Raw genomic sequence first — 25,742 nt, forward strand, 5'->3', positions numbered from 1 at the left:
CGCGCCGATCGCTCGCCACCGCCGGCCCAGGGCCTGCCGCTCGCCGGGGAGCCCCGCGACCCACCTCGAAGAGCTCGGCCGTCGTCGCCATCCCGGCCGGCTGAGAGGCTCGCCCGGCACGGGACGCCGTCTCCGCTTCACATGCTGCGCCTCACCGGCGCCGCGCACAGGTCCCGGCTCGGACGGCCGCCGCGGGTTCCCCTGTTCTCACAGAGCGCAGGCGGGGCAGGAGAGCGGCCATGAAGCAAAGCCGCAGACGCCTGTCAGCTGCCTCCCGGCGCCGCCCGCGTCGCTCCCATTGTCACCGCCTCACACGCCGGAAGTGGAACTGCGCGCGCCGGCGAGGCCGAGGGAGGGGAGGGCGAGAGGAGCGAGCACTGCTAGAAGAGTAGAGAAACTCGTTGTTCGGGCGTTTGCGGAAGCTTGATCCTTGTGGGCCACCACCCCGGAAGTAGAATTAGAGGAAGAAAGTACAGTGTTCTCGGGATGTAAGTGGCGAATTCTTAGAACACTGGGAGGTATGTGTTGACCAGGAAGGATTGAGAAATTTTGGTCACCTTCCCATAGGCCCAACCTTCTCCGATGAGCCCGCCGGTGATTACATCTTAGGGCTTATGGTAACAGTTCGTCTGAAAACGCCAAGCTACGTTGTTGCTCCGTAGTGACCTTAGTTCAGAGATACGTTGATGCTTTAGCGGCTTACCATGGCTCTGCGGGGGGTGTGGCTCATACGCCACGAACCGGGAACTCCACTTTGTGGCTCCGTGAGATTCTCCAGGTAAACGCAAGTCGAAATCCCCATAGTCATTGTATCTCGTGTCTGCCACGAATAGCAGAGTGATCTTGGGCAAGTTCACTAACCTCTGATTTGTCTGTTGAGTGGAAATGTTAATAACCGTACCTTAACAGTATTGGCAAAATTAAATGAGCTGTCACTTGGTGCATGTTAATTACTAGGTGTGTTTTCTGCTATTAGTACTGTCTATTTTTAAATTAACTGCAAGCCGGTCGTGGTGGCTCACGCCTGTAATCCCAGCACTTGGGAGGCTGAGGCAGGAGGATGGGTTGCAAGTCGGAGGCCAGCCTGGCCTATAAAGTGAGTTCAAGACCAGCCTGAACTGCATAGTGAGACCCTGTCTCAAACAGACAAAAACAAAAACAAAAATTAACTGCAGGTACTTAGGATTGATACAGAGGTGATGAACAGGTGTTTAGCCCTAAATGTGTTTCAGTGATGAAATCATTCAAGGGCATTTAACTCATTCTTCTGAAAAACCCTTGCTGAGCAGTATCACTGTTACTTCCATCTTACCAATGTGTCATTTGCTAGAAATAATAGTTTACTGTTCGTAATTGATGAAGAAAATAGAACTATGAAAAATTGCATTCACTTTTTTCTTAGCTGGTGTAAGTGATCTGGTCCCACTTTCAGAATTTACCGTATTTTACAAAAAAAGATGTCTGAGAAGAACTCTGCACCTCATTTTAAAATGCTACTGACAATGCAATAAACTTCTTTTTAGTGGCTTTTGACAGGTTGGTTTTGGTTTTGGTTTTGGTCAACAATTCAGTCTTTCCCAAAGAAGAGAGATGTATCATAGTGGAAGTGAGATTGAAGCAGATAAAAACGAACGTAGTTTTAAGTGTGAAGTGTTTTTCTCTATACTGTGGGCCAGTTTTCCTATCTTCCAAATAGTATATCTTCTACTTACTTGTTTATGGGGCTGTTGATAATACTTATTGCACTCCAATAAAAACACTGATCTGTCTCAGTTCTATTACTCTGACCTTTTTGTGCCAACATCATACTGTTCTATGTGTGTGGTTCTATAACTTATCTTATTATCTCAGAGTGGTGAAGTTTTTACTGCTAAAATAAGTTCCTTGAGGAAGCCATGGTAGTTTTCAGAATGTTTTGTGAATATGCTCAGAAAAAAATATTTTAGAAGAAAAAATTTAGATATACTTGGGTGAGCTCTCAACATTTCTATGGAGGTAGCAAATTGGGCTCAAATAATTCATCTATCACTATAGTAGTGTTTTAATGAATGAGTTAGTAAAGTTTTATTATTTTGGATTTCTGACTTCTTGGGACTGCTGTTCGTGCTAAACAGATATACACTGTGATATTATCAATTAATACAGCAAAGGATAATGACCATCATTTAGGATTTAATAAGGCAAATGATCTTTCCTCTATCTAACTACTTATTTTCCACAGTGGAACTTGGTTTAGACTTTGGTTTAAAGATTTGCTGTCTAGATACTGTAGTAATAGTATTAGTTGTAATATGGCATGCACCATAGTATTAGTAGTAATACTATCAGTGGTGTAATATTAGTAGTAATATTGTTTTAGCCAGGTATGTTTTTGACTCTTGCTAAACCGGTGACTTGTTTTTTGCCAAAATCTATTTGATTTGATTTGATTTGATTTTTGATGCTGAGTATTGAACCCAGGGCCTGGGGCGTACTAAGCATGTACTGTACCATGAGGTCTCCTTTTTTTTTTTTGGTCTTTTTGAGACAGAGTCTCGCTGTGCAGTTCAGGCTGGCCTTGAGCTCACTTTGTAGCCCAGGCTGGTCTTGACCTCACAACCATCCTCCTGCCTCAGCCTCCCAAGTGCTGGGATTACAGGTGTGCGCCACCATACCCGGCTCCCATTTGTTTTATAAGTAAAAATTGACAGCTACCGTGCCTACCAAGAGGGAATCAAAATGGTTAAGAAACAAGAATTTTAAATTAGGATTGTGTATTCTGCCTATTTAAAAAAATAAATAACTAAATTTAATTAGACATTTCTAATAATAGATGATATTTAATAATTTGATAATATACCAAGTATGAAACAGTTACTCTGGTAAGAATTTATATTGCTTGGTTATTGGCTTTTGTGGGTGTGTTTGTTGTTGCATGTTTTATTATTGTTAACATTTGCCTTGTGCTTTAATTCATCTCTTACTATTTTACTTGAAAGCTCACTTATGTTTTTTCCCCTAATGCAGACGGTATCCAACTGTTGAAAAGCGAGCTAAAATCTTCAATGGAGTGAGTTATGTGCCTGTTCCTGAAGATGGTCCTTTTCTTAAAGCACTACTCTTTGAACTTAGATTATTGGATGATGATAAAGATTTCATGGAATGTCGTGACAGTTGTTCACGCATCAATAAAACATCTATCTATGGGCTTCCAATAGGAGGTGAAGAACTCTGGCCAGTTGTTGCATTTCTGAAGAATGGCATGATATATGCGAGTGTTCCACTAGTTGAACAGACTCTGTCCCCTCGTCCACCACTAATTAGCATTAGTGGAATTTCACAAGGCTTACAGCTCCTTTTTGGTATACAGGATTTTCTGTACTTAGGTCAAAAAAATGACAGTGAGCTAAATACAAAATTAAGCCAGTTGCCTGACTTGCTTCTACAGGCTTGTCCATTTGGTACTTTATTGGATGCCAACATACAGAATTTCTTGGATAACATTAACTTTGCTTCTGTGACTCAGCCACAAAAACAGCCAGCCTGGAAATCTGGGACATACAAAGGAAAACCACAAGTTTCCATTTCTATCACTGAAAAGGTAAAATCCATGCAGTATGATAAACAGGACATAGCAGATACGTGGCAAGTTGTTGGAGCAGTCACTTGCAAGGTGAGATTTTCTCAGATGTTTGCTTAATCATACCATTTAACATATACAGAGAGAAGTAAATTTAGCTACTTGTATTTTATATTGCTAAATGATATTCTTAATTTTTAACTGAGCAGCAGTTTTTAGGTATTACGTAGAATTGTAAAATTTTATAATGTTATCTTTTTTTTTTACCAGTTATTTTGTATCTGTTGTTGTATAATGAGTTGTCCATTACTCTAAAGCATTTTTAGTCTCCTGGTTTCTGTGGGTCAGAGCCTGAGAAGCAGCTTAACTGGGAACTTCCAGCTTAGTCTCTCGTGAGATCACAGTCAAGATTTTGGTTGGGACTGTAGTGACCTGAAGGTTTGACGGGCTGGAAGATCTGTTCCCACCATGAGTCAGTCACGTGGCAGGCATGTTGGTGCTGGTTACTGGAGACAGACCAAAATCCTCTCAGCATAGACCTCTCAACAAGCCACTTGTGTATCTTCACACTTCGTGACTGGCTTCCCAGACTGAATGAGAGGAGTGGAGGGGAGATTGACTCAGAAGCTGTTCTTTTTATTACAAAGACTGGAAGGTCACATGGCCTTGCTTTCACTACTTCCTGTTTGTTGGAAGCAAGTTACTAATTCTGGGCACATTCTCCTATTATGCAATTAGGCCCGCCTTTTGAAAAGAGTGGTGTCATAAGAAACAAAAAGAAAAGATTGTTAGAGAATTTGTAAACATATTTTAAGATCACCTTGTCTATTTTCCATTTTCTCTAGAGGGGTCAGATTTCAAATTGACACATCCTGTAGTATAATACTTCAAATTATTTTGAAAAGCTTTTATTTTATTTAAACAAATCAAGAGGTAATATAGGATTTAAGGTTTGAAAAATCTGAAAAAACAGTGGAAATTGTTCAGAAAACAATGACTAATGTCATGTTGAATAGTGACCAAAAATAAAATCCTCCAAGTAAATGTTCTAGAAGTACATATTAATAATATTCTCAGATGTCTGTTTTTCTATCTTCCTTTTATTTTGTGTGCTTTTAATGTAAACTTTTTTTTATGTCAGACAACATGGAATGTCCATTATAAATCCTGTGAATAAAAGTAAATTTCAAAAATAGATAATTACAACAGTCTTGTCAGAGAAATTGGGCAGTTCTTTTCTGTTCTTTTTTTAATCATAACTAAAATGATCTACAGGCTTTTGCCTGTGTTAAATTTACTCCTATAATGGTTAAAAATATGTGCTAGTTATTCATTCTATGAAAAAGTATTATAAACAGCTGTAAAGTCATGGATTATGTCATTTGTAAGTCTTAAAGTAGTTCTTTTTTTCTTTTAAGTTTGGTATAATTAAAGTAGAAAAAGTCACCATTTTTGTTTATCTCATGGCAAAAAATGGAATATGTTATATATAATGTAATGCTAATTAATATCATGATATTTAAATCTCTCAGTTCCTTGATAGGCTAATCCTAGTTTTTTGCTAATAGGAATTTTGTATTGATTCCTATTATTATTTCTGATAAAGAGTCTCAGGATAGAGAAATTTCTTTAAAAAAAAAAAGTAAGATCAAGTATCCCTTAACTTACGCACTAAATGTTTCCTTAATGTTGTATGTAAGTAGTATGATTACTAGCCAGGCATTTTTTAAGTACTTCGGGAGCTTAGTATTTAAAAGGAGTTTTATGATGGAAAGTATTACAAATGGAAATAATTGTTTGTCTAGTAGAAAACACTGATGAACTGGAAGCCAGTGGATAGAAGTCCTTAGTTGACACTAATTTTCTGTGTATCTTTTAGCATAAACTAAATATTTTAAAATTTTTTAATAGTACTTACTATTGAAATTTGGCTTATTTTGTTATCTCCATAAATATGTATCAACAAACTAAACATTTTACTTCACTGATGTACTTATAGACAGTGAAGTAGTGGGTGGTTTAAAAGTTGAAGCACTGGGCCAGGGATTTAGCTCAATGGCACAGTGCCTGCCTGGCAAGTGCAAGGTCCTGAGTTTGATTCCCAGTACCAAAAAAAATAAATAAATAAAGTTGAAGCACTGATATTTTTAAGTTTTTTCTAAGGTTATTTGACATTTTTATTTTCAAATGTGACTGGCATAATTATCATAGAAGACCTCTGTGTACCACTAATAGTAATCGGTCTATTCAGAACACCTGCCTATTCTCTAAGTGCTTACATTGAATAGCTGATACATTATTGAATTTACATGTTGAAGTGGTAGACATTTCAGGTTAGTATTGAAAAAAAAAGTAGGGTCTATAAATAGAAAAAGATACAAATTTAGCAAACACTTCTTTAGTATTTCCAATGCCTTAAATGTGGTAAGCACTAGAGATATGAAGAAAAATAAAACAATCCTTGGTTTCGAAGAACTTCAACCTTCAAGAGGGAAACAGGAATAGACAGATACTAAGGTGATGGACACTTAATGTGAATGTGTGGTGTGGACTGTCTAATGATCGTGCACTTGGAGCTAATCATTTATTTATTTATTTATTTATTTTTTTTTGGTTTTTTGGTTTTTCTCCGGTACCGGGAACCGAACTCACGACCTTGCGCTTGCCAGGCAGGCGCTTTTGCCGCTGAGCTAAATCCCCAGCCCCGGAGCTAATCATTTAGCCTCTTGTGTTCCACTAACTTAAAATATTTTGTAATTCTAGCAAAGTAAAGTACCAGTAAATCTTACGTGACTCAACTTGCCAGTTTGAGCCAGCATTTTAAGGGATAAATGTCAAGGTAGAATTGAGATACAAAGGATGATGCAGACTACCTACGCACACATAAGTAAGACCTGTTGGGAGGGTGGGGTCATAAAAGGCCACTATGAAGTTTTTCAGAATAAATATGTTAGGACTTAAGGATAAGAGGTGATAAGGAAGCAAAAATAATATTTTGGTGACATCCTTCAGGAGCAAGAGTCCCTCACAGGTTCATCTCAGAAATTAGAGCAGTTTGGAATCCACAGTCCACAGAGAAGTCTGCAAAGCTGCCATCATTATTACAACCTCAAAGCAAAAGATCAAGGAAAGATCTCCAAAAGTACTATAGCTAGCCATATAGCCATGAAATAGAGGCTCAAGGATAGATCTGAAGCTGTTGAATCTGGCTTCCATGATACCCTAAGAATAACAGCTTCCCTTTCTCTTTTCCCAACTCTCATGAGTATCTATTGACAAACTAAGTCAAATCACATAGGGGGAAGAAGATATTCACCATTTCTACATGACTTCTGAAGTATTTAAGTATGAAATAATAAATAAAAATTATAGTTCATTTAAATAGCTCTGGCATTGATGGGGAATGGATTGACTAGAGGAAAGCAAGGTTAGACACATTTAGAGGGCTGTGACAGAAACTGTAAAGTCTTTTACAAATGTACTTCCAAAAGAAATGGAGAGAAGTGAGTGGATTTTAAATATTTTTTAAGCAGTTTAGGGATAAGCTACAGGATCTGTGAAATCTCTCTGGTCACTAGCTTGAGTGTTTAAGAGCATAAAACTGTTAGGAAAGAATAACCTAGAGAAAAATGTGAGTTAAATTGGGGAGAATGACTGAGACACTGAGAAAAACCTCAAAGGTATGTTGTAAGATCTTGGTCCTACCCATTTCTGCTTTTGTTACAGTGTGATTTGGAAGGAATCATGCCAAATGTTACCATCAGCTTGAGTCTCCCCACCAATGGCTCTCCACTTCAAGATATTCTTGTTCATCCTTGTGTGACTTCTCTTGACTCTGCCATTCTGACTTCTAATAGCACTGATGCAATGGATGATTCTGCATTTAGTGGGCCGTACAAATTTCCATTCTCTCCACCTTTAGAGTCATTCAACTTATGTTACTACACTTCCCAGGTAAATGGTCTTGGAAAAGTTGAGACTTGGTGACTTTCATATATATAAGTACCATTATAAATACTACATATATTTATAAATACTGTTCATGAGGACATTGTTTCTACTCTTGGCCCAAATGAGAAGTTCTCATGAGTTATTTACCAGGCAATAATTGTTGAATGAAGATGAAGATTCAATTATTTGCATGGGCTGCCTCTTACTTCTGGTATTTATAACTGCATTAATAGTTCTCAAAGTTAGTGGGGTTTTTTTTTGTTTTTTTTTTTAATACTCCCTAACAAGAAGTCTGTGATACAGGATAGATCCTAGTATGATTTAGTTATGGTTTTAACCATAAATGTGAAATAATTCTAATTCCAGGAAATTTTAGTTACAAATATAAATTATCAATAACTATTTATTGCTTATTGAATAAGTGCTATGCATCAGACATCCTGGGCACTTCACATATATTTTCTCTAGTACTTTTAATAAACCTTAAGGTAGGTATTACTCCCATTTTACAGATGCAGAATGTGTCAGAGAAGTTAATGATTTATTCAGGGTCATTTAACTAATAAATGGCAAAGCCTAGATTTGAACCCAGATTTTGCAGATTCCCAGAACCCAACATGTTTTCCACTGTACCATACCACTTGTCTCTTGTCCTAGTTTTCAGTCAGTAGGTTAGGAAATCCTACTTAAGTAGAGATAGTTTATTTCGAGAAGGCAACAGGAAATCTCATTATCATTTATGAAAAGATATAGAACCCAGGCCACAAGGGTGCTAGAGCCAGAAAATTAAAATTACTCTATGCTCAAGATTCATACTGTCACATCGCTGCTTCTCAGTCTCTTTTCTGCCTTTCCTGCTTGCATGTGATCTTAGAGCTGTAGGACCTGCACTATAGGTGGTCTCTGTCTTACTTCAGATGTACCAGTAGGAATGAATGCCTTACCCCAACCTACAGATTGTTTCCCCTTAGGGCAGTTACAGTTGAGCTAGGGAGTTAGGAAAGGGATGGGGGAGCACAGTCACAGGGTACAAAAAGGACAAGAGGAACTGCACAGCAGTGATCAGCGTGTGTAGTCCGTGTTACAAGTTGGAGTCTATGTTACTCTGTGTTACGAGTTGGAGAACTTAGAGGAAGAGCACACTGTAGAGAAGAGCAAAGCCTGGACTTGCTTTTATAAGGCACCTTTATCCTCCCTGGAAGCAGGAGAGATAAAAGAACTTCTGCCTGTGGAATTAATTTATCCACCATTGCTATTATCAAAACAACCTGGAGGAACTCATTAGTCAATAAAGGCAGATCTGAATATGATGATGATATGTGTGTGCATAAATATATACAATGTAATATATATTAGCTAGTGTATATTACTAGAAGACTGTCAGTGACCGTTGGTATTTTAGATGCTGTATCCTGAGAATTATACAAAAATTTGTTTGTTTTCAGGTCCCTGTCCCACCAATTTTGGGTTTTTATCAAGTGAAAGAAGAAGAAGTACAACTAAAAATAGCAGTTAATTTAAAACTTCATGAAAGTGTAAAAAATAATTTTGAATTCTGTGAAGCTCATATACCTTTTTACAATAGGTAGGAATAAATAATATGATGCCATGATTTCTACCTTCCCTAGTATATTCCCCCTGCTCTGAAATAAATTGTCTTTTCTACCTGATATTTGAGATCTGAATAATTTTATGTTACTCAAATGTAGGGTGATACCGAACCAAAAAAATCTACTTACCATTAATTGCTGTCATTTTTCTGGTTCAGTTTGCTAGTAAATTATAACCTTAAGTCAATATAAGTTCCTTGGAGATTATTTTACTACAGCTTTATTTTTAGCAGTTTTTCTGGATTATGCATATAAATGAGTGCTAAATAAGTATCAGCTGCTTGATAAATTAGCCAACCATCATAAGATTGCTTCCTCAATTCTACTTTTTAATTTTTTTTGTGCAGCATAGCTCTTTCCAATGTGTACCTGAATATATAGTAAAATCATAGGTTTAATGTGTCAACCTATGTGAATATATTAATATCTCTGTGATATAATTGCCCTTAGAAATAAAAACAAGATGTATGTCATGACCATAAATGTTTATGTAGGTTTGGTATTTTCTGAGATATATCTTCATTTTTATGTTACATTTTGCAAACCTGAATACAGATCTGTTTTTATGCTGTCTTGTATTAAGTAATACTAGCAGGATTTGACTTAAATCCTTTAAAACTATTATATCTATGATCATTGTTTTCTGTTTTATTCTTTTCTTTTTAAAAGAGGCCCAATTACACATTTGGAATACAAAGTTAGTTATGGCCAGCTTGAGGTCTTTCGAGAGAAAGGCTTACTGATCTGGATTATTGGTGAGCAAGGTTTTATTTTTTTTTCTTTTATTTGATGTAGTCCACTCTAATTAAAAAAAGTTGATTGGTGCATTTGTGTTTCTAGGCCAAAAGTTTCCAAAATCACTGGAAATTAATCTTTCTGGAACTATAACTTTTGGAGCCAAGAGCCATGACAAGCAGCTGTTTGACCAGATTTGTATTGGAGGTACAGCATATATAAAGGTAAACATATTTATTTGACTTACTATGTTAAAACCCTTTTGTTTGTTTCTAGGTTGCATATATCTAGTCGATTTTTACTATTGTCCAGCAGTTCTTTTTAATTCTGTGCTTTTTATGTAGGTAATTCTTTTTGTTTAGTGCTACTCATTTTCTATTTCTGTACTTAAATTCTAAAGGAAGTAAGTATAAGAGTAACACCCAAACATTTTTCTTTCAGTATTTATTTTTGATTAATACATGTTTCCAATATATAGTGATTACATCCCTTATGGAGAGTTGGTATATGTACATGACACATCTTCATTTTTTTTCCAACCCCTTCCCCATACCCGTTCTCATTCCTTCATCTCTTAATCCCCTTTCTCAGATGAGAAAAGATTTATCTCTCCACTTCTTATTATCTGTTTTTCATTTTGTGCTTTATTTGTATTTTGAGCGTATCATTATAAGAAAAACTATGTGATATTGAAGCTGTGTCATTTATTTCACTTAAAATTATGGTCTCAGATGCATCCATTTTCCTACAGATAACTCAAGTTCATCTGTCTTTATGGCAGAGTAGTACTCTATTGTATGTAAAGACCACATTTTCTTCATCCACTTATCTGGTGATGGGCACAAAGGCTGCTTCCAAGATTTAGCTATTTTGAATTATGCTGCTATAAACATGGGTGTACATGCATCACTGTAGTATGATGACTTGAACTCTTGGAAAGATACCAAGAAGGGGAATAACTCATCAAACGGAATGTCTAGTTTTAGTGGGTTGGTTTCTTTGTTTGTTTGTTTGCCTGCTTGCTTGCTTGAGATAGGGTCTTGCTATGTAGTTCAGGCTGGCTTTGAACTCATTATATAGCCTAGGCTGGCCTCAAACTCTCAGCAGTCCTTGTGCCTGAGCCTCCCAATTGCTGGGATTATACACATGTGCCACCATGCCCAGCACTAATTTTAGTTTTTTGAGGAATCTGCATACTGATCTCCAAAGTGGTTGTTGTACTAGTTTATATTCCCTCCAATAATGTAGAAGGATTCCATTTTCCCTGTAGCCTCTTCAACATTTGTTACTGTTTGATTCATTGATGATAGCCAATCTTTCCAGAGTAAAATAAAATCTTAGTGTGGTTTTCATTTACATTTCTCTAATGGCCAGAGATGATGAACATTTTTTTGTGTATTTATTGGCCATTTGTACTTCTTCATCAGGGAAATGTCTGTTCATTTCAGATGTCCATTTTTGATTGGGTCTTTGATTTTGAAGGGGGTCTAATTTTTTTTAATTCTTTATGTATTCTAGATATTAGTCCTTTATCTGAGAAGTAGCAGCAATAATTTTTTTTCCATTCTGTAGGTCATGTCTTCATTCTGTTGGCTGTTTCCCTTGCTGTGCAGAAGCTATTTAATTTAATATGATGCCAATTTTTGGTTCTTGGCAATATTTCTTGTACAATTGGGTTTCTGTTCACAGTATTGTTGCCTATTATGACTTCAAAAATTTTTCCTAACTTATCTTCCAGCGATTAAGTTTGTCTGTTTGCATGTTCAGATCTTTGATATATTTTGATTTTAGTTTACATGGTAAGAGAGGGAGTCTAGATTCAGTCTTCTACATGTGGAAAACCAATTTTCCCAATAACATTTATTAAAGAGGTTATCTTTCCTCCAATGTATGTTTTTGGCCCATTTGTCAAAGATCAAATAGCTGAATATGCCTAGGGTTGTTTCTGCATCCTCTATCCTGTTTCATTGAGCCACATGTCTGTTTTGTGCCAATGTCGTGCTGTTTTTACCCTTGTAGCTTTATAGTGTACTTTGTAGTATAACTCCTGCTTTGATCTTGTTACTCAAGATTGCTTTTGCTATTCTGGGTCTTCTTTGTTTCCATAGGAATTTTGGGATTGTTGTCTTTAGTTCTGTGAAGAATATTGTTGTTTGTATTGGGATTTTGGAAGTATAGCCCCTTTGATTATGTTGGTGTTGCCTCTCCAGGAATGGGGGATATCTTTCCATTTCCTAATGTCCTTTTTGATCTTTTTCAGTGTACTACAGTTTTCATTGTAGAGGTGTTTTACTTCCTTGGTTACATTAATTCCTAAGTATTTAATTTTTCTTGATATTATGAACGGTATTTTTTCCTAATTTCTTCTCAGTAAGCTTATTATTGTTGTATAGAAACACTGTTAATTTTTCTGTGTTGATTTTGTATCATGGTGCATTGCTGAATTGGGGTATTAATGCTAGGAGTATTTGGTGGAATTTTTTGCAAAGGATCATCTTGTCTGCAAATAATGGTAATTTGACTTCTTTCCTGTACATGTAGTTTTTATGTCTTTTTCTTGCCTGATTGTTCTTGCTAATGGTTTGAGTACTATGGGGAACAGGTGTGGTAACAGTGTACACCATTGTCTTTTCCCGATATTAGAAGGAAAACTTTCAGTTTTTCCCCAGTTATTATAATGTTAGGTCTAGGTCTTATCTTCTGTTTCTGACTCTTCCCATTAGTCACTTCTCTTGCCCGTACTTTTGATAAAATTTTTAATCACCTGACTCTCTGGTGCCTTTTTATATACTCTGCTGATTTTCTGTGCTGGTCATTCATGCTTTGCCTTGTTTTATTTAACTCAGCTAGCAACATGTTTCTGTTTGTTTGTTTGTTTGATTATTTGTTTGTTGAGCTGAGGCTTGCAGGCTGATTATAATAGAAAGCTTTGTTACTAGTATGGCAACCTCTTCAGTTAATGTCTGCTTTCTGTGATGCTCTGTGGACGTGGCTGTTGACTTTTGCCACTGTCCCAAAATCCAACTGCCTCCATTTATTTTGGAGGGGTGGTCACAGCATGTTTGGCCTAGAGTCCATTTCGCTGGGAACAGGCCACAGTATTGTTAAAGACGCAAAGGCAATCTAGATATTGGCATCTAAAGGGAACTAATTATTAGCAACAACTATGTTGGCTTGCTTATAGTAGTAAAATCAGCACCAAGATCTACAATTACAGTAAAAACACTCAGACAAATTAAATATTGACCTACAGTAATGTCTACTGAATTGGTACTGCTTTAGCTCCACTACCAGTAATAGAACAGTATTCAACAACAATAGTATGAAGTTAACAATCTAAAGATTCAGATCTCTGTCTGAAGATTCGTAAAGATTTATAGTTATACCAGCAAAGGTGGAAGGTCTGGGAAACCAGAGAACAAGAAAAGTGAAATGTGAAAAATTTACTAATGGAAGATGAGAAGAAGAGAGAAGTGGGACAGGGGATCCTACAGAGGAGTGAAAGGAATTTAATAGTTTTAAAAAACAATTATAGAAAAGAATGAACAAGAGGGGAAAAAAAACAGGAAATAAAAGAAGGATAAGAAAGGGGGAAAAGTTAAAAGGGGAAAAGAAAAACAAGTGCAGAAAAAACCCCAAATCCCAAAAACTCCTCACCCCGCATGTTGGCTTCCTCCATGGTGTCGTCATTTGTTTGGTTCTCGCCTCACCTCTCTGCTCATGCCATGGGGAAGCCACACCTAGAGCTGGCTTGGAGTTGCTGGGTGGCCGCTGTTGGGGCTGGACATGGTGGCTGCTGCTGCTCCGCGTCGGCCTGTCCCAGGGCAGCCCCTAACACACAAACTTAACCTGCCAGCTCTCAGTTACAAGTTCAAGATGTGTATATAAAAAGCATAAAATACCTGTCTGCTCTCTAGGAATTTTCATTGGGCATGTCAGCAATTGATCATTGTTAACTGCTTTTTGTTATTTCATGGAAGGAGCGAGCTCTTTTGGGCAAAGTGGTCAAGGAAAGATGGAGCAAATGCTAGGCCTAGATAAGCATGACCATGAAGCCTTAAAGACTGACTAACAGTGGAGTAAAAAAATGACTTTCAGGAATGAAGACGGGTCATTAAGGACACATGTAAGAACCCACACTAGACACAGTACTATCGTATGAAGCTGGATAAATAATTTAGGTTTGGAATGTAGAGGGCTTGACTGCTTTATTCCTTTGGTAGATACACTTTTTTGATTAGCAGAATGATCTTTCAAAACATGGTATTTTGTGAACTTCAGTTTGCACTGTATTCTAGGAAGGTAACTGAAAAAAAAAAACAAAAAACTAGCAACAACAAAAACATTTTATACCTCCAGAAGAAAGGTAGTAAGTTGATGCTGAACTAGTATAGTATCAGCGGAAAGAGAAAGGAAGGGAGAAAAAGAAAAGGATTACACTAACAGCCCTGATGAAGGTGCATCTTTGGCCTCTAATACTGAAACTAAAAAAGTTACAAGTCAAAGATGGTGTTCAAAAACACATAACATAAACCAGATTCAAACTTCAAAGACGACAGAAATTATGTGAGTTCCATTCATTCGTTCATTATTTTATCCCCAGCATTTTCCCCAGTATTTAGCACATAAATATTGGCTGAAAATGAACATACTTTGACAAAAGTAGTGATACGGCATGGAGCTGAAAAGGAGTGAGAGTCATATAGGTGGCACTGGTAATAGCATCATATCTCAGCATAATTGTCAGATGCATAGCTAAAAACCTAAAGCTTAGTTCTCGAGACAAATCACCTGTATATAAGGATTTAGGAGTTATCTATAAAGAAGAAATAGTGACAGTGGAAACTAAGAATATTTGATAGCATCCTATTACCTCCTGGATCACTCCTTCAATTTCCCTCATTGGTTCTTCCACATCTTTCTCCTATTTTCTCAAAGAAGTCAAAAAAGATAGATTTAAATTTGGCAGTTAAGGCAGTTAGGGGAATTGATAGTAAAGTCAAATGTACATTGTTCTTAATTCCTTTTTTTTCTTATGTTGGCTTCAATTATATCTTTTAGCTTTGTTTCAAGGATTACTATAAAAATTCCTAATTTTTCAGAATGTAAGATGTTACTACACTGTACATCCTTCAAGGGTAGATATTATGATTTATGTGTTCATGTCTATTGCTTAACCACTTACAGTCTCATAAAAAGTATACAATACATACTTGTGTTCATTGAATGGACTGAGTGAATTTTACATGGAATGAGTTATGTGGAAGTCACCCTTGTCATATATGTCGTCTAGCATTCAGAATTACACAAAACTACAATAGGAAAAAATTGTTGAGATCTAAAAACTACATTTTGTACATAAGATCATTTAATTTGGCAATTAAAGGAGAAAGATGAATTGGGGGAAATTTGCAGAGAAGAGAAGAAAAAAAGCACAGGGCTAGTGATATAGCTCAGTAGTAGGGTGCTTGCCTAGCATGTACAAAGCCCTACGGTCTGATCCCCAGTAACTGCCCAAAAAAGGATAGAAAAGATGCAAGGATATTTCAGCATCAGGAGTATTAAGGAGCAGAGATAACAAGAACCACAGCAAAAGGCGAGTGGCGGCCTGTAAAACATTGACTTCTTCATGGTTTCTGTGAATGTCACTGTGATTCAGGGCATCCTAGTACCATGCTGCAGAGAAGGTGTTAATGCCTACTCACTACAGCACAATATAGTAACTGGCATTTATCGTGATGACCCATTATCAATGAAATTCGGGAGCCATGAATTACATTTTAGAAAAGTTTTCTACATGAAGAAACAGGTAACCTCTAAGTTAAGTTCTGTAAAAATTACATTTTATTTTTCTGAAAAACTAAATAAAGCAGGTCATTCCCTCCCAACTATGATATAAACAGATGTTTCTCTTTTATAATTGTATTCTTGTATTCCACAGAAGTGTACATGCTTGCCTATAAGAGTTGGGATATGAAATATGTGAAATATATCACAATCACATAGTCTGTGGATAAAAGAGAATATATAGTTGATATGTACATATTTGTAAACATTTGCACATGTGTGTACACACAGTTGAAGTATAATGTTTGCGATTGCTATTGTGAACTGTGTGAATTGTGGCAAGGAGAAAAATTGTGACCAATTTTACCAAGTAATCACCTTAACTCTTACATTTCTCTCTTTCCTAGCTTCATTTCAGGATCTTAGATTACACACTCACTGGTTGTTACGCAGATCAGCATTCAGTTCAAGTGTTTGCATCAGGAAAACCAAAAATAAGCACACGTAAGTTGTATAGATTCAAACTAATTTAATGAAATTCCGTAACTTAATGGAATTAAAATTGTGGTATGTTGTTACTACCTAAGGTAAAACTAAAATGTAAAAGAATTTAGAGAATAATAACAATTTATAAATACTCAGGCCCAATCCACTTCCACTGTTATGGCTTGTGTCTAGATGTCCCCGCAAGCACTTAGGCTGTCATAAGTGGGGCTTTTTCAGAGGTGGCTGGGTCTTGAGTGTGTGAGGCTAGAATTGATTCATAGTGCAGTGCTAAGATCAAGGGCACTAGAATTAAGGACGTGAGTGCTACCCACCCAGCCTAAATAAGATACAAGGGATAAAAAGAACTATGGTCTCCTGTCCTTTGTTGCTTTTCTACCTTCTGTCCGCCATAAACTTTCTCCTCTGCCATGTGTCACCCTGCCTACTCAGCTGACTAGAATCTCTACGAACTGTGAGCTAAATAAACCTTTTCTCAGGTTTTGTCTCAGCAATGAGAAAAGCAACTAAGGCAGTCCTCTAACACTTTGTGAGTTTACCCTGCCCTTTGCCTTCTAACTAGCAAAAGCTGTGAATGAGCAAAGACTGATATAGAACTGTGCTTTAGTATAAGCTTTGAGGCGCTTGGGCTTTGATATTGAGCAGACAGTGATTGAGTCTGGCTCCATTTTATTGGCAAGTTAGTAAACATCTTAAAGTTTTAGTTTCCCCATTTATAAAGTGGAAATAATAGTGTTGTGGATATTCCTTGTGTAACAACCTATCTGTTTGATTATGACTGTTCAGACTTACCACCCACCACTCAGACTTATGACCTGCATTTGGGCTTACAATACAGAAACGTAAGCAGCAGTGCAGCCTATGGTGGCTTCTTCTACAGTATAGTACAACATAGTACTGTGATTCTTGCTGATTGTATAGTACAGTACTATAGTTTTGGATTGTTATATATTACAGTACTGCATGTAAGAGTTATCCAAATAAAAGCAAAGTCACTAAGTTGGAATTTCCTTTGACCATTTCTTTGTTCTGGATATTGTAATGTACATACTGTATACAGTTCCTCATTTAACAACCTAGTTGCAGGACCATAATAACTTGGTCATTAAATGAGAAATATCTGTATATACTCTAAGCAGTTTCTTGTGAGTGGCAGTAATAAATTCCATGTAATATCATCAGAATAAGCCAGTATTCTTTACCCTCCCAGGTTTTCTCTTACATCAGATTTTTTGTTTGTTTGTTTAAATGAAGTCATGAAAGTATTAGGGTACATTTGTTTTTTTATTTTTTATAATGAAAGCATAGTATTGAATAGACGGTTTTTCTATCAAAATGCAAACAGACCAGTATTTAGCATTATATATGGGAAATATGTTGTCTCTTTCAGTAGTAACTACAGTAGTTTTAGGCATTTTGTAAGTATTAAGTAAACATATTGTAATTTTCAGAAAACAATACAGAATGGGAAGTTTTAGTAATATATATCTGCTTTATAATACATCAGTAATATACTTACTTTTTTTTTTTTTAATCCACTTTGAATGAGTAACAGCAAGACCAGAATCAGATACTTCTGAAAGTTTACAGAAAGAGAACCAACAAGGAACTTCTGGATATTTTTGCAATTAAAGTATTAGCCAGACATTGACAGGAAACTTCCCCCACAATAAAGCTTGTCAATGTTTGGTTTTATGTTGTTGTTGTTGTTTTGTTTTTTGTTTTTTCCGGTACCGGGAATCAAACTCACGACCTCATGCTTGCTAGGCAGGCGCTGTGCCACTGAGCTAAATCCCCAGCCCCACTTGTCAATGTTCAGAAAAAATTTAAAAAATTTTAAAAAAGTATTAGCCAGTAAGAAATAAAATTGAGGGAGATATAAGGAAAAAAATAACAGACTTGCCTTAAGTAGAGAATGTTTCATATAAGTTCAAAGATGGATTATTCAAATATTTAATGAGCTCTTTTTTTTAAGTAATAAAAGTTAAAGCCTTGATAAAATAAAATTAAAACGAATACTTAAAAATAAATTTTTAAAAATTATGACTTTGCTCTCTTGTTGAATTTTTGGTAAGATAAAATAGGTGCATCATTAATTCTTTTTCTTCTTTCAGATCGGAAACTAATTTCATCTGATTATTACATCTGGAATTCTAAAGCCCCTGCTCCAGTAACATATGGATCATTATTATTGTGATTTTCTCATGTTTAAATAGAATTTATTAGCCTGGTGTGATGGTGAATGCATGTAGTCTCAGCATTCTGAGAGACTGAGGCAGGAAAATTGTAAGTTCAAGCCCATCCTGAGTAACTTAGTGACTGAGCAAGAACCAGTCTCAAGTTAAAGGACTGGGGATGCAGCTCAGTGCAAAGGCCCTGAGTCTAATCCCTAGAACTGCATGCAGTGATTGATTGATAGAGTGAGTGAGTGAGTGAGTTTATATTACAGTAACATAGCTTACATGGAATACAATCTTTTATTTCTAATTTATATTCATATAATCTGTGAGTAAAAAAATGAGTGATTTAATTAAAAAAGTACTCATATTTACTGTTCTTAGTCTGGTATAGTAGTTTGAAAGAATATTTTAAAAGCTGATGTCTTCAGTTTTGTTATCTTTGATTTTATGTCAGTATGATTCAGAATGTAGAAAAGTGTGATTCATTCTAGCACATTTTAGACTAGTCTTTGGTCAGCACATCGTAATACTCCTTCCTCCACCTCTGGCAGACATTGTTAATCATTCACAGCTTTTCAACACTGAGCCTTTCTGAGTAAAAATCTGGGCTTATTCTCAGTGCAGAACTTCAGGCAGCCATTCCAGTGGATTGTAGCTGGGATGCAAGGTTCTAAACCTGAGTCCTAAGCCCTTGGTACAATGCGCTGTTACAGAATACCAGAAACCAAGTGAGAAACAACTATAAAATTTCTTGGGGAAAAAAAAAAAAAAAAAAAAACCAGTTAACAGAGAAAAAGGCAAATTACTTTAATAGTAACTTGTTCTTTAACACTTCTAGCCTACTGACTAATAAAGAATCTGCGTAATTCTATTTAAGTTAGTACTTGTCTCAGTTCTACAGCCTCTTGTTAGTAAGCTTGTGAATCTGCCAAAATAACTGGTTGCTTGGGATGTCATCAGGCATGCTAAGACAGATGGAATACTCTGAAGATGTAAGAGGTGTTCTGTGATCATTTCATGTCTGCAGCCAAGTTTTTAAAGATAAATTTAAGTATAATTATTGCTTTTTCCATGTTTTACTAAATTAAAACCCATTAATGAATGGATTCATATTAAAAATTCAAAAAGCCTTTGTGTGAGTATAGAGGCTTACTTTTAGTCTTATTTGGCATATTTTCTTTAAATTTATTGCTCGTATTCCTTATTACCATCTTTTAATTCCTTTAGAAACCACCCAGTCATATCCTTTATTCTCCACTTGTTTCTACAGTTACAGTTACACGTACAGAACTAAACCAACTTGTTTCTATCCCATGTTCTGTTTTCAGAGCAGTTCATTGTCAAGTTGGAGTTTAAGTGGCCAAAAAAAGTCTCAAGATCCTCAGAACTTAATTCATGTCAAAGTTCTTCATACAGAACAGAATTAGAACCATTATAAAAAATATGCAGTACAGATTAATATTCCAAACTCAGTTATGTCTTAGGTTGTTTTTTTAATGAGTCTCCTAAGGAAACGCTTAGAAAAAGCTGCTAACTCCTCAAAAAAGATCCATAATAGTTTGAAGGGATACTGCATATAAACTTAGGATTTGAAGTAAGACTTTTTAATTAAGGTCAGTCCTACTCATTGTAAACTCATTTTCTGCAAATCATTATCAAAGCATAAGGTTTTATGTTCAGAATTATACCACATATTAAAGAAAAGAGAATAACTGCCTGACCAGGACTTCAACTTGCTTTTCTAGCTTAATTGTAGATAATCAGTAGTAAAAACTTTATTTGGGGTGAGTGAAAGAAAATACCATCCCCCATAAGTTATTTATCTCTTCAACTCAAAGAAAGCTTAACATTTCCTTATGTTATCATTAATAGAACCGTTTGGTGATCCTGAGTGTACAATGCTTAGCAAAGAGCACTGCAGTAGGCGAGAGGTATTTATGTGGAGTAAGGAGAGGCTCAATATAATCCCTGAGACAAAACTTCTACATAAGCAAATTAGCAAAACCAGCAAACTTTGATTTGGCATTTCTAGAAGCCAGAGGAAGTCTAGGGAGGACTAGACAGCATAGGGGTGGCGGGGAACCTAGGGCCATCTGTTGCCCTTCCATCCTAACATCACACTGCAGAACTAAACCAACTTCTGTTTCTATCCCAGTGAGGTCAGCTGGGCACACTGCGATGCTTTTGATTTTGTCTAGAAACCTGTCACTTCAGGATAATTTCTGAAGACAAAGTCTGTTTCCCGTTTGGTAGGTGACCTGTTTAATGTTTTCCCTGCGTCTGGGAACTCCTTAGTGTAATTAGCGACCTTTGAACTCCACAACTAATCCTGAGCTATTTTGTATTCCTTACTCATCTTTAAGGCTGGACCTTTCTTTTCTTCAGAGTCTGCTGCCACAATTAAAGAAGAAACAGCTGCATTTCAAAGGGATTCCGATTCCAGAAGCTTAATCGTGATTGACATGTTCTTATTCTAAGCTATAAGACACTCTAAGAGTCCTTTCTTGGGTTAAAACTTCAATCATTTTCTAAAAAATTATCTCACTATGGATTTTATTCATTTTCTTTGATAACTATTCTTTGCATTTTTAAACTTGAAAGATGCTTTGCGTTTGCAGTGAATATGAGCAACTACTTGCAGTGAAAGACATGGATGGTGTCAGACCTGCTCTAGATGCAAAATTGCTAAACTCTCTTTGGTGCCAAAATATGATTATGAAATCTGATGTCTATCATAAGGGTAATTATTCTTCCCTAAATCCAAAGGGCAGAAAGAAAAAGTTAAATTTCTGAGAATGAGCTCCAGAAAAGATAGTTCACAACTTTTTAAAGCCAGCAATATAGTAGGCACTACGGTTACTGTGATATTTTAGACTTCTTGAGTAATTACCTCAGTCTCAGGTTTGAAGTGTAAATAGTCTTGTCAGAAATTCTTAGGAGAACTGTTTAAAATTTATTTCTGTTAAACAGTCTCATAATTTTTTATGCTAACTCAATATTTTTGTTTTAAAATCATTATGGTTTTATACAATGTTTGACTTAAGATCTTTTCCAGAAGACATTTTGTACATATAACACCTGCTAATATTTTTCTTGTAGTTTTTCTTACAGTATTTAAACAGACATTGATTGATTCTTATATTACTACCCATAGGAAGTGCATAGGTGGAATTATCATCAAAACCTCTGCAGAGACTGCTGCTATGGCACAGTAGTTGTTCATAAAACAAAGGTCAAAAAAGGGATGTTAATAAACAGTCCTCAGGTTTAAGGGACTTGTTTAGGATTACATCTTAAATTCCAACAAATCAGATTTAGGAGTTACTGAAAGTGAAATTGATCCATCCCTCATCCAAGCTTTGCAACTTTCCTGTTCTGACATCATTTAGATAGTTAGCTGTATTATCAGATTAGAAACCATTGTGCCAGGCTGCTGAAAGGAAAAGGAGGCAAAAAGCTAAACATGGGATGAGTTCTGAACCTTCTAACCTGGCTGAAGTATGTTGGTCCCTGTTATGCAAAGACCTTCAATCCTCTGCTAAGTTCAGTGGAAATAATTTTCTTGAATGACAGGCTTATTCAGCAAGGATTCAGTTGGTGATTAATCCCCCTTTGATCTAGGGTATTTCACTTAACTACCAGTTACCTCATTCTGACAAAGTGCAACTGAGATTAGGGAGATCACTAGAACACTACCAGGGTGTGCATTTATTCTCTATAACCTTTTAAAGCAAGGGCCAGGAATGCAATTTATTTTCAGTATTTGAAAATGTAAAGTCTTGTCTGCTAAGTTAGAAAGTCAATTGAATACCAAATGAAGTTTATTTCTTACGTAATAGAACAAACATTTCTTTTTGCTTTGCCTAACAATGATATAAGGAAACACAGGCTTTGAAAAAGGAAGAAACAAAGACTACGTTCCAAGTATAGCCTCCCATTTTGTTTTCTGTGCTAGAATATATGCTTATTGGCCCTCCAATAACCGAAAAATCAAAGGCGCAGCTACAGTTTAGGTTGAGAACATGCTTCTGTTTTATTATTAAACTACATAGTTTCTTCTTACATCCCATCACCATCATTAGTAAATGTCATGCTATGGGGTAAAGAAATCCAGTTAGGGAAAATGTTGTAATACACAGTTATTCATCGCAAGACTTCTGATTTCAAAGCTTTGCTTATTAACTTCTCCTTTCTTGAGGACACAGAGCTTGTTATATTTCCATTAAAATAATAATTGCATTCATTTTCCGAAAGAAGATTTTGCCATAAAGTATCATTACCAAAATAGTTTAAAGAAATTATTTTAAGTGTTCTTTTCCCATTTTCTTCTTTATCTGGATGCCTCTTCTATGTATTTAAACTTTGAAGTATTCTGTGGAACTGTGAGAAAAAAAATAGGACTTTTTAAATATGTTAACAATATCAATCTACTTATTTTGCAAGATGTCCAAGTTTGGAGATTTATTCTTCAAATATAATTCCAGACCTTTAAAATATATACACAGATACCTATAATTATGTACAGTAAAAGTTGTTTCTAAGATTATATTTAACCAAGACCTGGTAACACTTCTAATCCCAAGCACTAGGTAAACTGAGGCAGGATCACTTGAGCCCAGGAATTCCAAACCAGTCTGGGCATGATAATGAGACACCATCTCAAAAATAAATAAATAAATTTTTATTAGTGATAAATTTTACAGGCAACACATTTTGGTAAACTGTTTCATAGTTGCTCATCCTAGTGGTGATTTGCAAGATCATTTCTATTACTTTTTTGACTCGATCCTTTTGTGGTCTGATTTATAAATTGAAACAGTGTCTCTAAGAAGCATGTATCTAAGTTTGTGCCAAATCAGCCTCCTCTAGTTTCCATTTAATAATCCATTTCCAGGTGTCTTTAAATAGTAAATTACTTAGCCATAGCAAAATTGAGGATCAAAAAATATGTATACAGAAGAGTAGGAGGGCATGATCATATGTATGTGTTGCTAAGAAACATGTTTCAGTAATTACTCATGCAGTAAAAAATAAAATGCCACAGTACATTTTAAAATATGACATTATAGAGTATATTTTTGCACAGCATACATGTGTATGTATGTGTGGATGTAATGTATATGATGCTGGTATGTCATTTCCTGTGAAACATTTCAGCATCAAGCCAGAGGAAGGATATTTACAATCAGGTATCTTCCCTCCAAATACTAATAATAATAATGAGACTCATTAAAGTGAACACTGCCCAGGGTCTCAATGAGCCTAGTCTTACAAAATGGTTAAAACTCTTCAAAAGCCAAAGGCTTTTCGGTTAGCTTCTAATTTTCATCACCAAATAGAACACTGTTTTCCATATACATTCTGGAGAAGTTCAGTGGCGTCATGATAATGCCATTTCCTGCCTTGTAAACCTGTTATTCTGAGGTCCAAGTTGATTTCTCTAAGGACTCAGCTACTCTATGAATTTACAGATTGCTAAATGCCCAGCACTGGAAACCACCTGCTGATAGTTTTTCAGTAGGAAGTGAAAATCTACATATCTAGAATGCATTGAACATTTCTAACTGTTCCTTAGTATGTCTTTTTTTTCCCCTCACAGTACTGGGGATTGAACACAAGGCCTCACTCATACACAAGGGCTGTAGCACAGACATTCCCCAGCCTAAATGACCTCTTTTAAATGATAATTCAGGAGGAGGGGTGACTGTTTAGTAAACACTAACGAGATGGTGATGATGATGGAAAATTAAACGTCAAAACTTTTTACCTTTTGCAAGGACTTGGGTGCCCTCTACAGGTTATAAAGAGAAAATGACTTTTAAACCTTACTACATTTTTCTTTTAAAAGCAGAGCTTGCTTTTAATCTGTGTGATCCAATTTATTTACATTATTTGCCAGTGATTGAATAGGAGTTTCCTTTTTCTACTGGTTTTTATTACTGTGTTTAATATGAAGAATGTAAGGCTAGTGAATTTTTAGATCACTTAGCTGGAGCCCTTTAAATCTTGGGTTTGTAGAAGCAGAGATTCACAAAAAGATTGGAAAAACATGTAGTTACTTTGACATTTATTGCAAATTCTGAGAGTAGATTGAGAAAACATTTACCTATCTTGAAATTCATTGAAGATTTTGAGGCTAGCTTGATTACATCCTATTACATTTTTGTTATAGTGTGCATTTGAAATAAGTCTTGCTTTTTCAACATATATCATGTAAATCATGTAATATTACATGAGATGGAAAATTAAAAATCACAGGAGGCTTCTGTTCTTGAGTGATGTAATTTTTTAAAGGATTGATTAGATAATGCTTTGGTATTGTTGCATAGATCTACTATTAGAGTATTTCTACTTGAAGCAGAAGACCACCTATATTAGTCACCGTATGGAAATAGACAAGAATGGTTGTCTATTTTAGTGCAGCCCTACATTCTCAACAGGTGTAGCAGATTTGTTCCTAAAGGATAAAGGAGTTCATTTGTATACGAAACTATAGACCTGGAGTGTAGTGGCACTTCTTATTCAATTAATGTATTTGGTGAAGCCTCTGGGGAAACTAAATATGAGAAGAATATGAGGAATGACTGGATCAGATTCATGGAAATAGATCTTTGTGCAAGCAGTGTAATGATTCTGATCATCAACCTTGAAAAGTAAATTAGAACAAGCAAATTACTGTTGAGAAATTCTTTCAGCACTCTGCTGTTGCTACTCAGCTAGTCATGGCTCAGCCAGAGGCCAGGGAAAAATGTGCTCAGATTTGCACTGACAAAGGAAACATTATTAAAGTGAATGTTTACATTGTGTTTATTGAAGTGTTCAAAGAGTATTTGTTGCATCTTCAACCTGCTGCTCTCCAAACTATTACAGTGCATGAGTGATAATAAAAATGAGTCATTTGTACATTTTAGGAAAATTAATAACTTTAACAGTTTTCTCAGCTGTTTTCAAAATACTTGTTTCACACTGAATACTGCATTTTCTTTTAAAGTTTTTTTCTTTTAGAAAATATGCCAACTAAAGAAAAACTCATTCAGTTGAATACAGCTTCCAACTAATTCCAAATCCTTTGCATGGCTTTCCTCCCAGAAACTATAATACATAAGAAATAATCTTGCTTCTTAATACACTAAAAATAACCAAAAATGAAAATAACTGTGAATTTACCGTCATGGGTTGCCATTTGAGTATATAATATATGCATTGGAAAGGTATCTCCTGACAAGTGTGGTAAGTTTTAAGGGGTACAATGATTTTGAACTACCTCATGCAGATTAAATTGAGACTGGAAAAGATAGTTACTAGATATCAGGCATGCCAACTGGATATTTAAAAGTTTAATAAGTAGTGGTTGTACTGGTGAAATGGGAAGTGATAAAAATCGAGAAACTATGAAGTGAACAGTTTTAGTCACTT

The 25,742-nt window shown here is 35.9% G+C and overlaps 2 protein-coding genes across 3 annotated transcripts in view; one reads left to right on the forward strand and one right to left on the reverse strand.

Moving 5' to 3' along the window:
- The window catches only part of Exoc5 (exocyst complex component 5), a 75,452-nt gene extending 75,144 nt beyond the window's left edge, over window positions 1-308 (reverse strand). Inside the window, exon 1 of one of the 2 annotated variants that reach the window (XM_005399204.2) lies at window positions 65-307. In XM_005399204.2, coding sequence (XP_005399261.1) covers window positions 65-91 — 27 coding nt within the window. In that variant the 5' untranslated portion in view covers window positions 92-307. Of the gene's footprint in view, window positions 1-64 lie in introns of both variants that reach the window. The other variant, XM_013521923.1, reaches the window with a different exon arrangement.
- A 157-nt stretch (window positions 309-465) lies between these two features.
- Window positions 466-25,229, forward strand: Ap5m1 (adaptor-related protein complex 5, mu 1 subunit). Its single transcript, XM_005399202.2, has 8 exons — window positions 466-778; window positions 3,007-3,652; window positions 7,286-7,513; window positions 8,956-9,095; window positions 9,790-9,875; window positions 9,961-10,079; window positions 16,050-16,146; window positions 18,261-25,229. Exons 1-8 carry the CDS (start codon window positions 705-707, stop codon window positions 18,341-18,343), a joined length of 1,473 nt encoding a protein of 490 aa, XP_005399259.1. The 5' UTR covers window positions 466-704; the 3' UTR covers window positions 18,344-25,229.
- Window positions 25,230-25,742: the final 513 nt, after the last annotated feature.

The sequence above is a fragment of the Chinchilla lanigera genome, unplaced genomic scaffold (genome assembly GCF_000276665.1).
Source record: "Chinchilla lanigera isolate Chin_1 unplaced genomic scaffold, ChiLan1.0 scaffold00065, whole genome shotgun sequence".
NCBI classification, from domain to species: domain Eukaryota; kingdom Metazoa; phylum Chordata; class Mammalia; order Rodentia; family Chinchillidae; genus Chinchilla; species Chinchilla lanigera.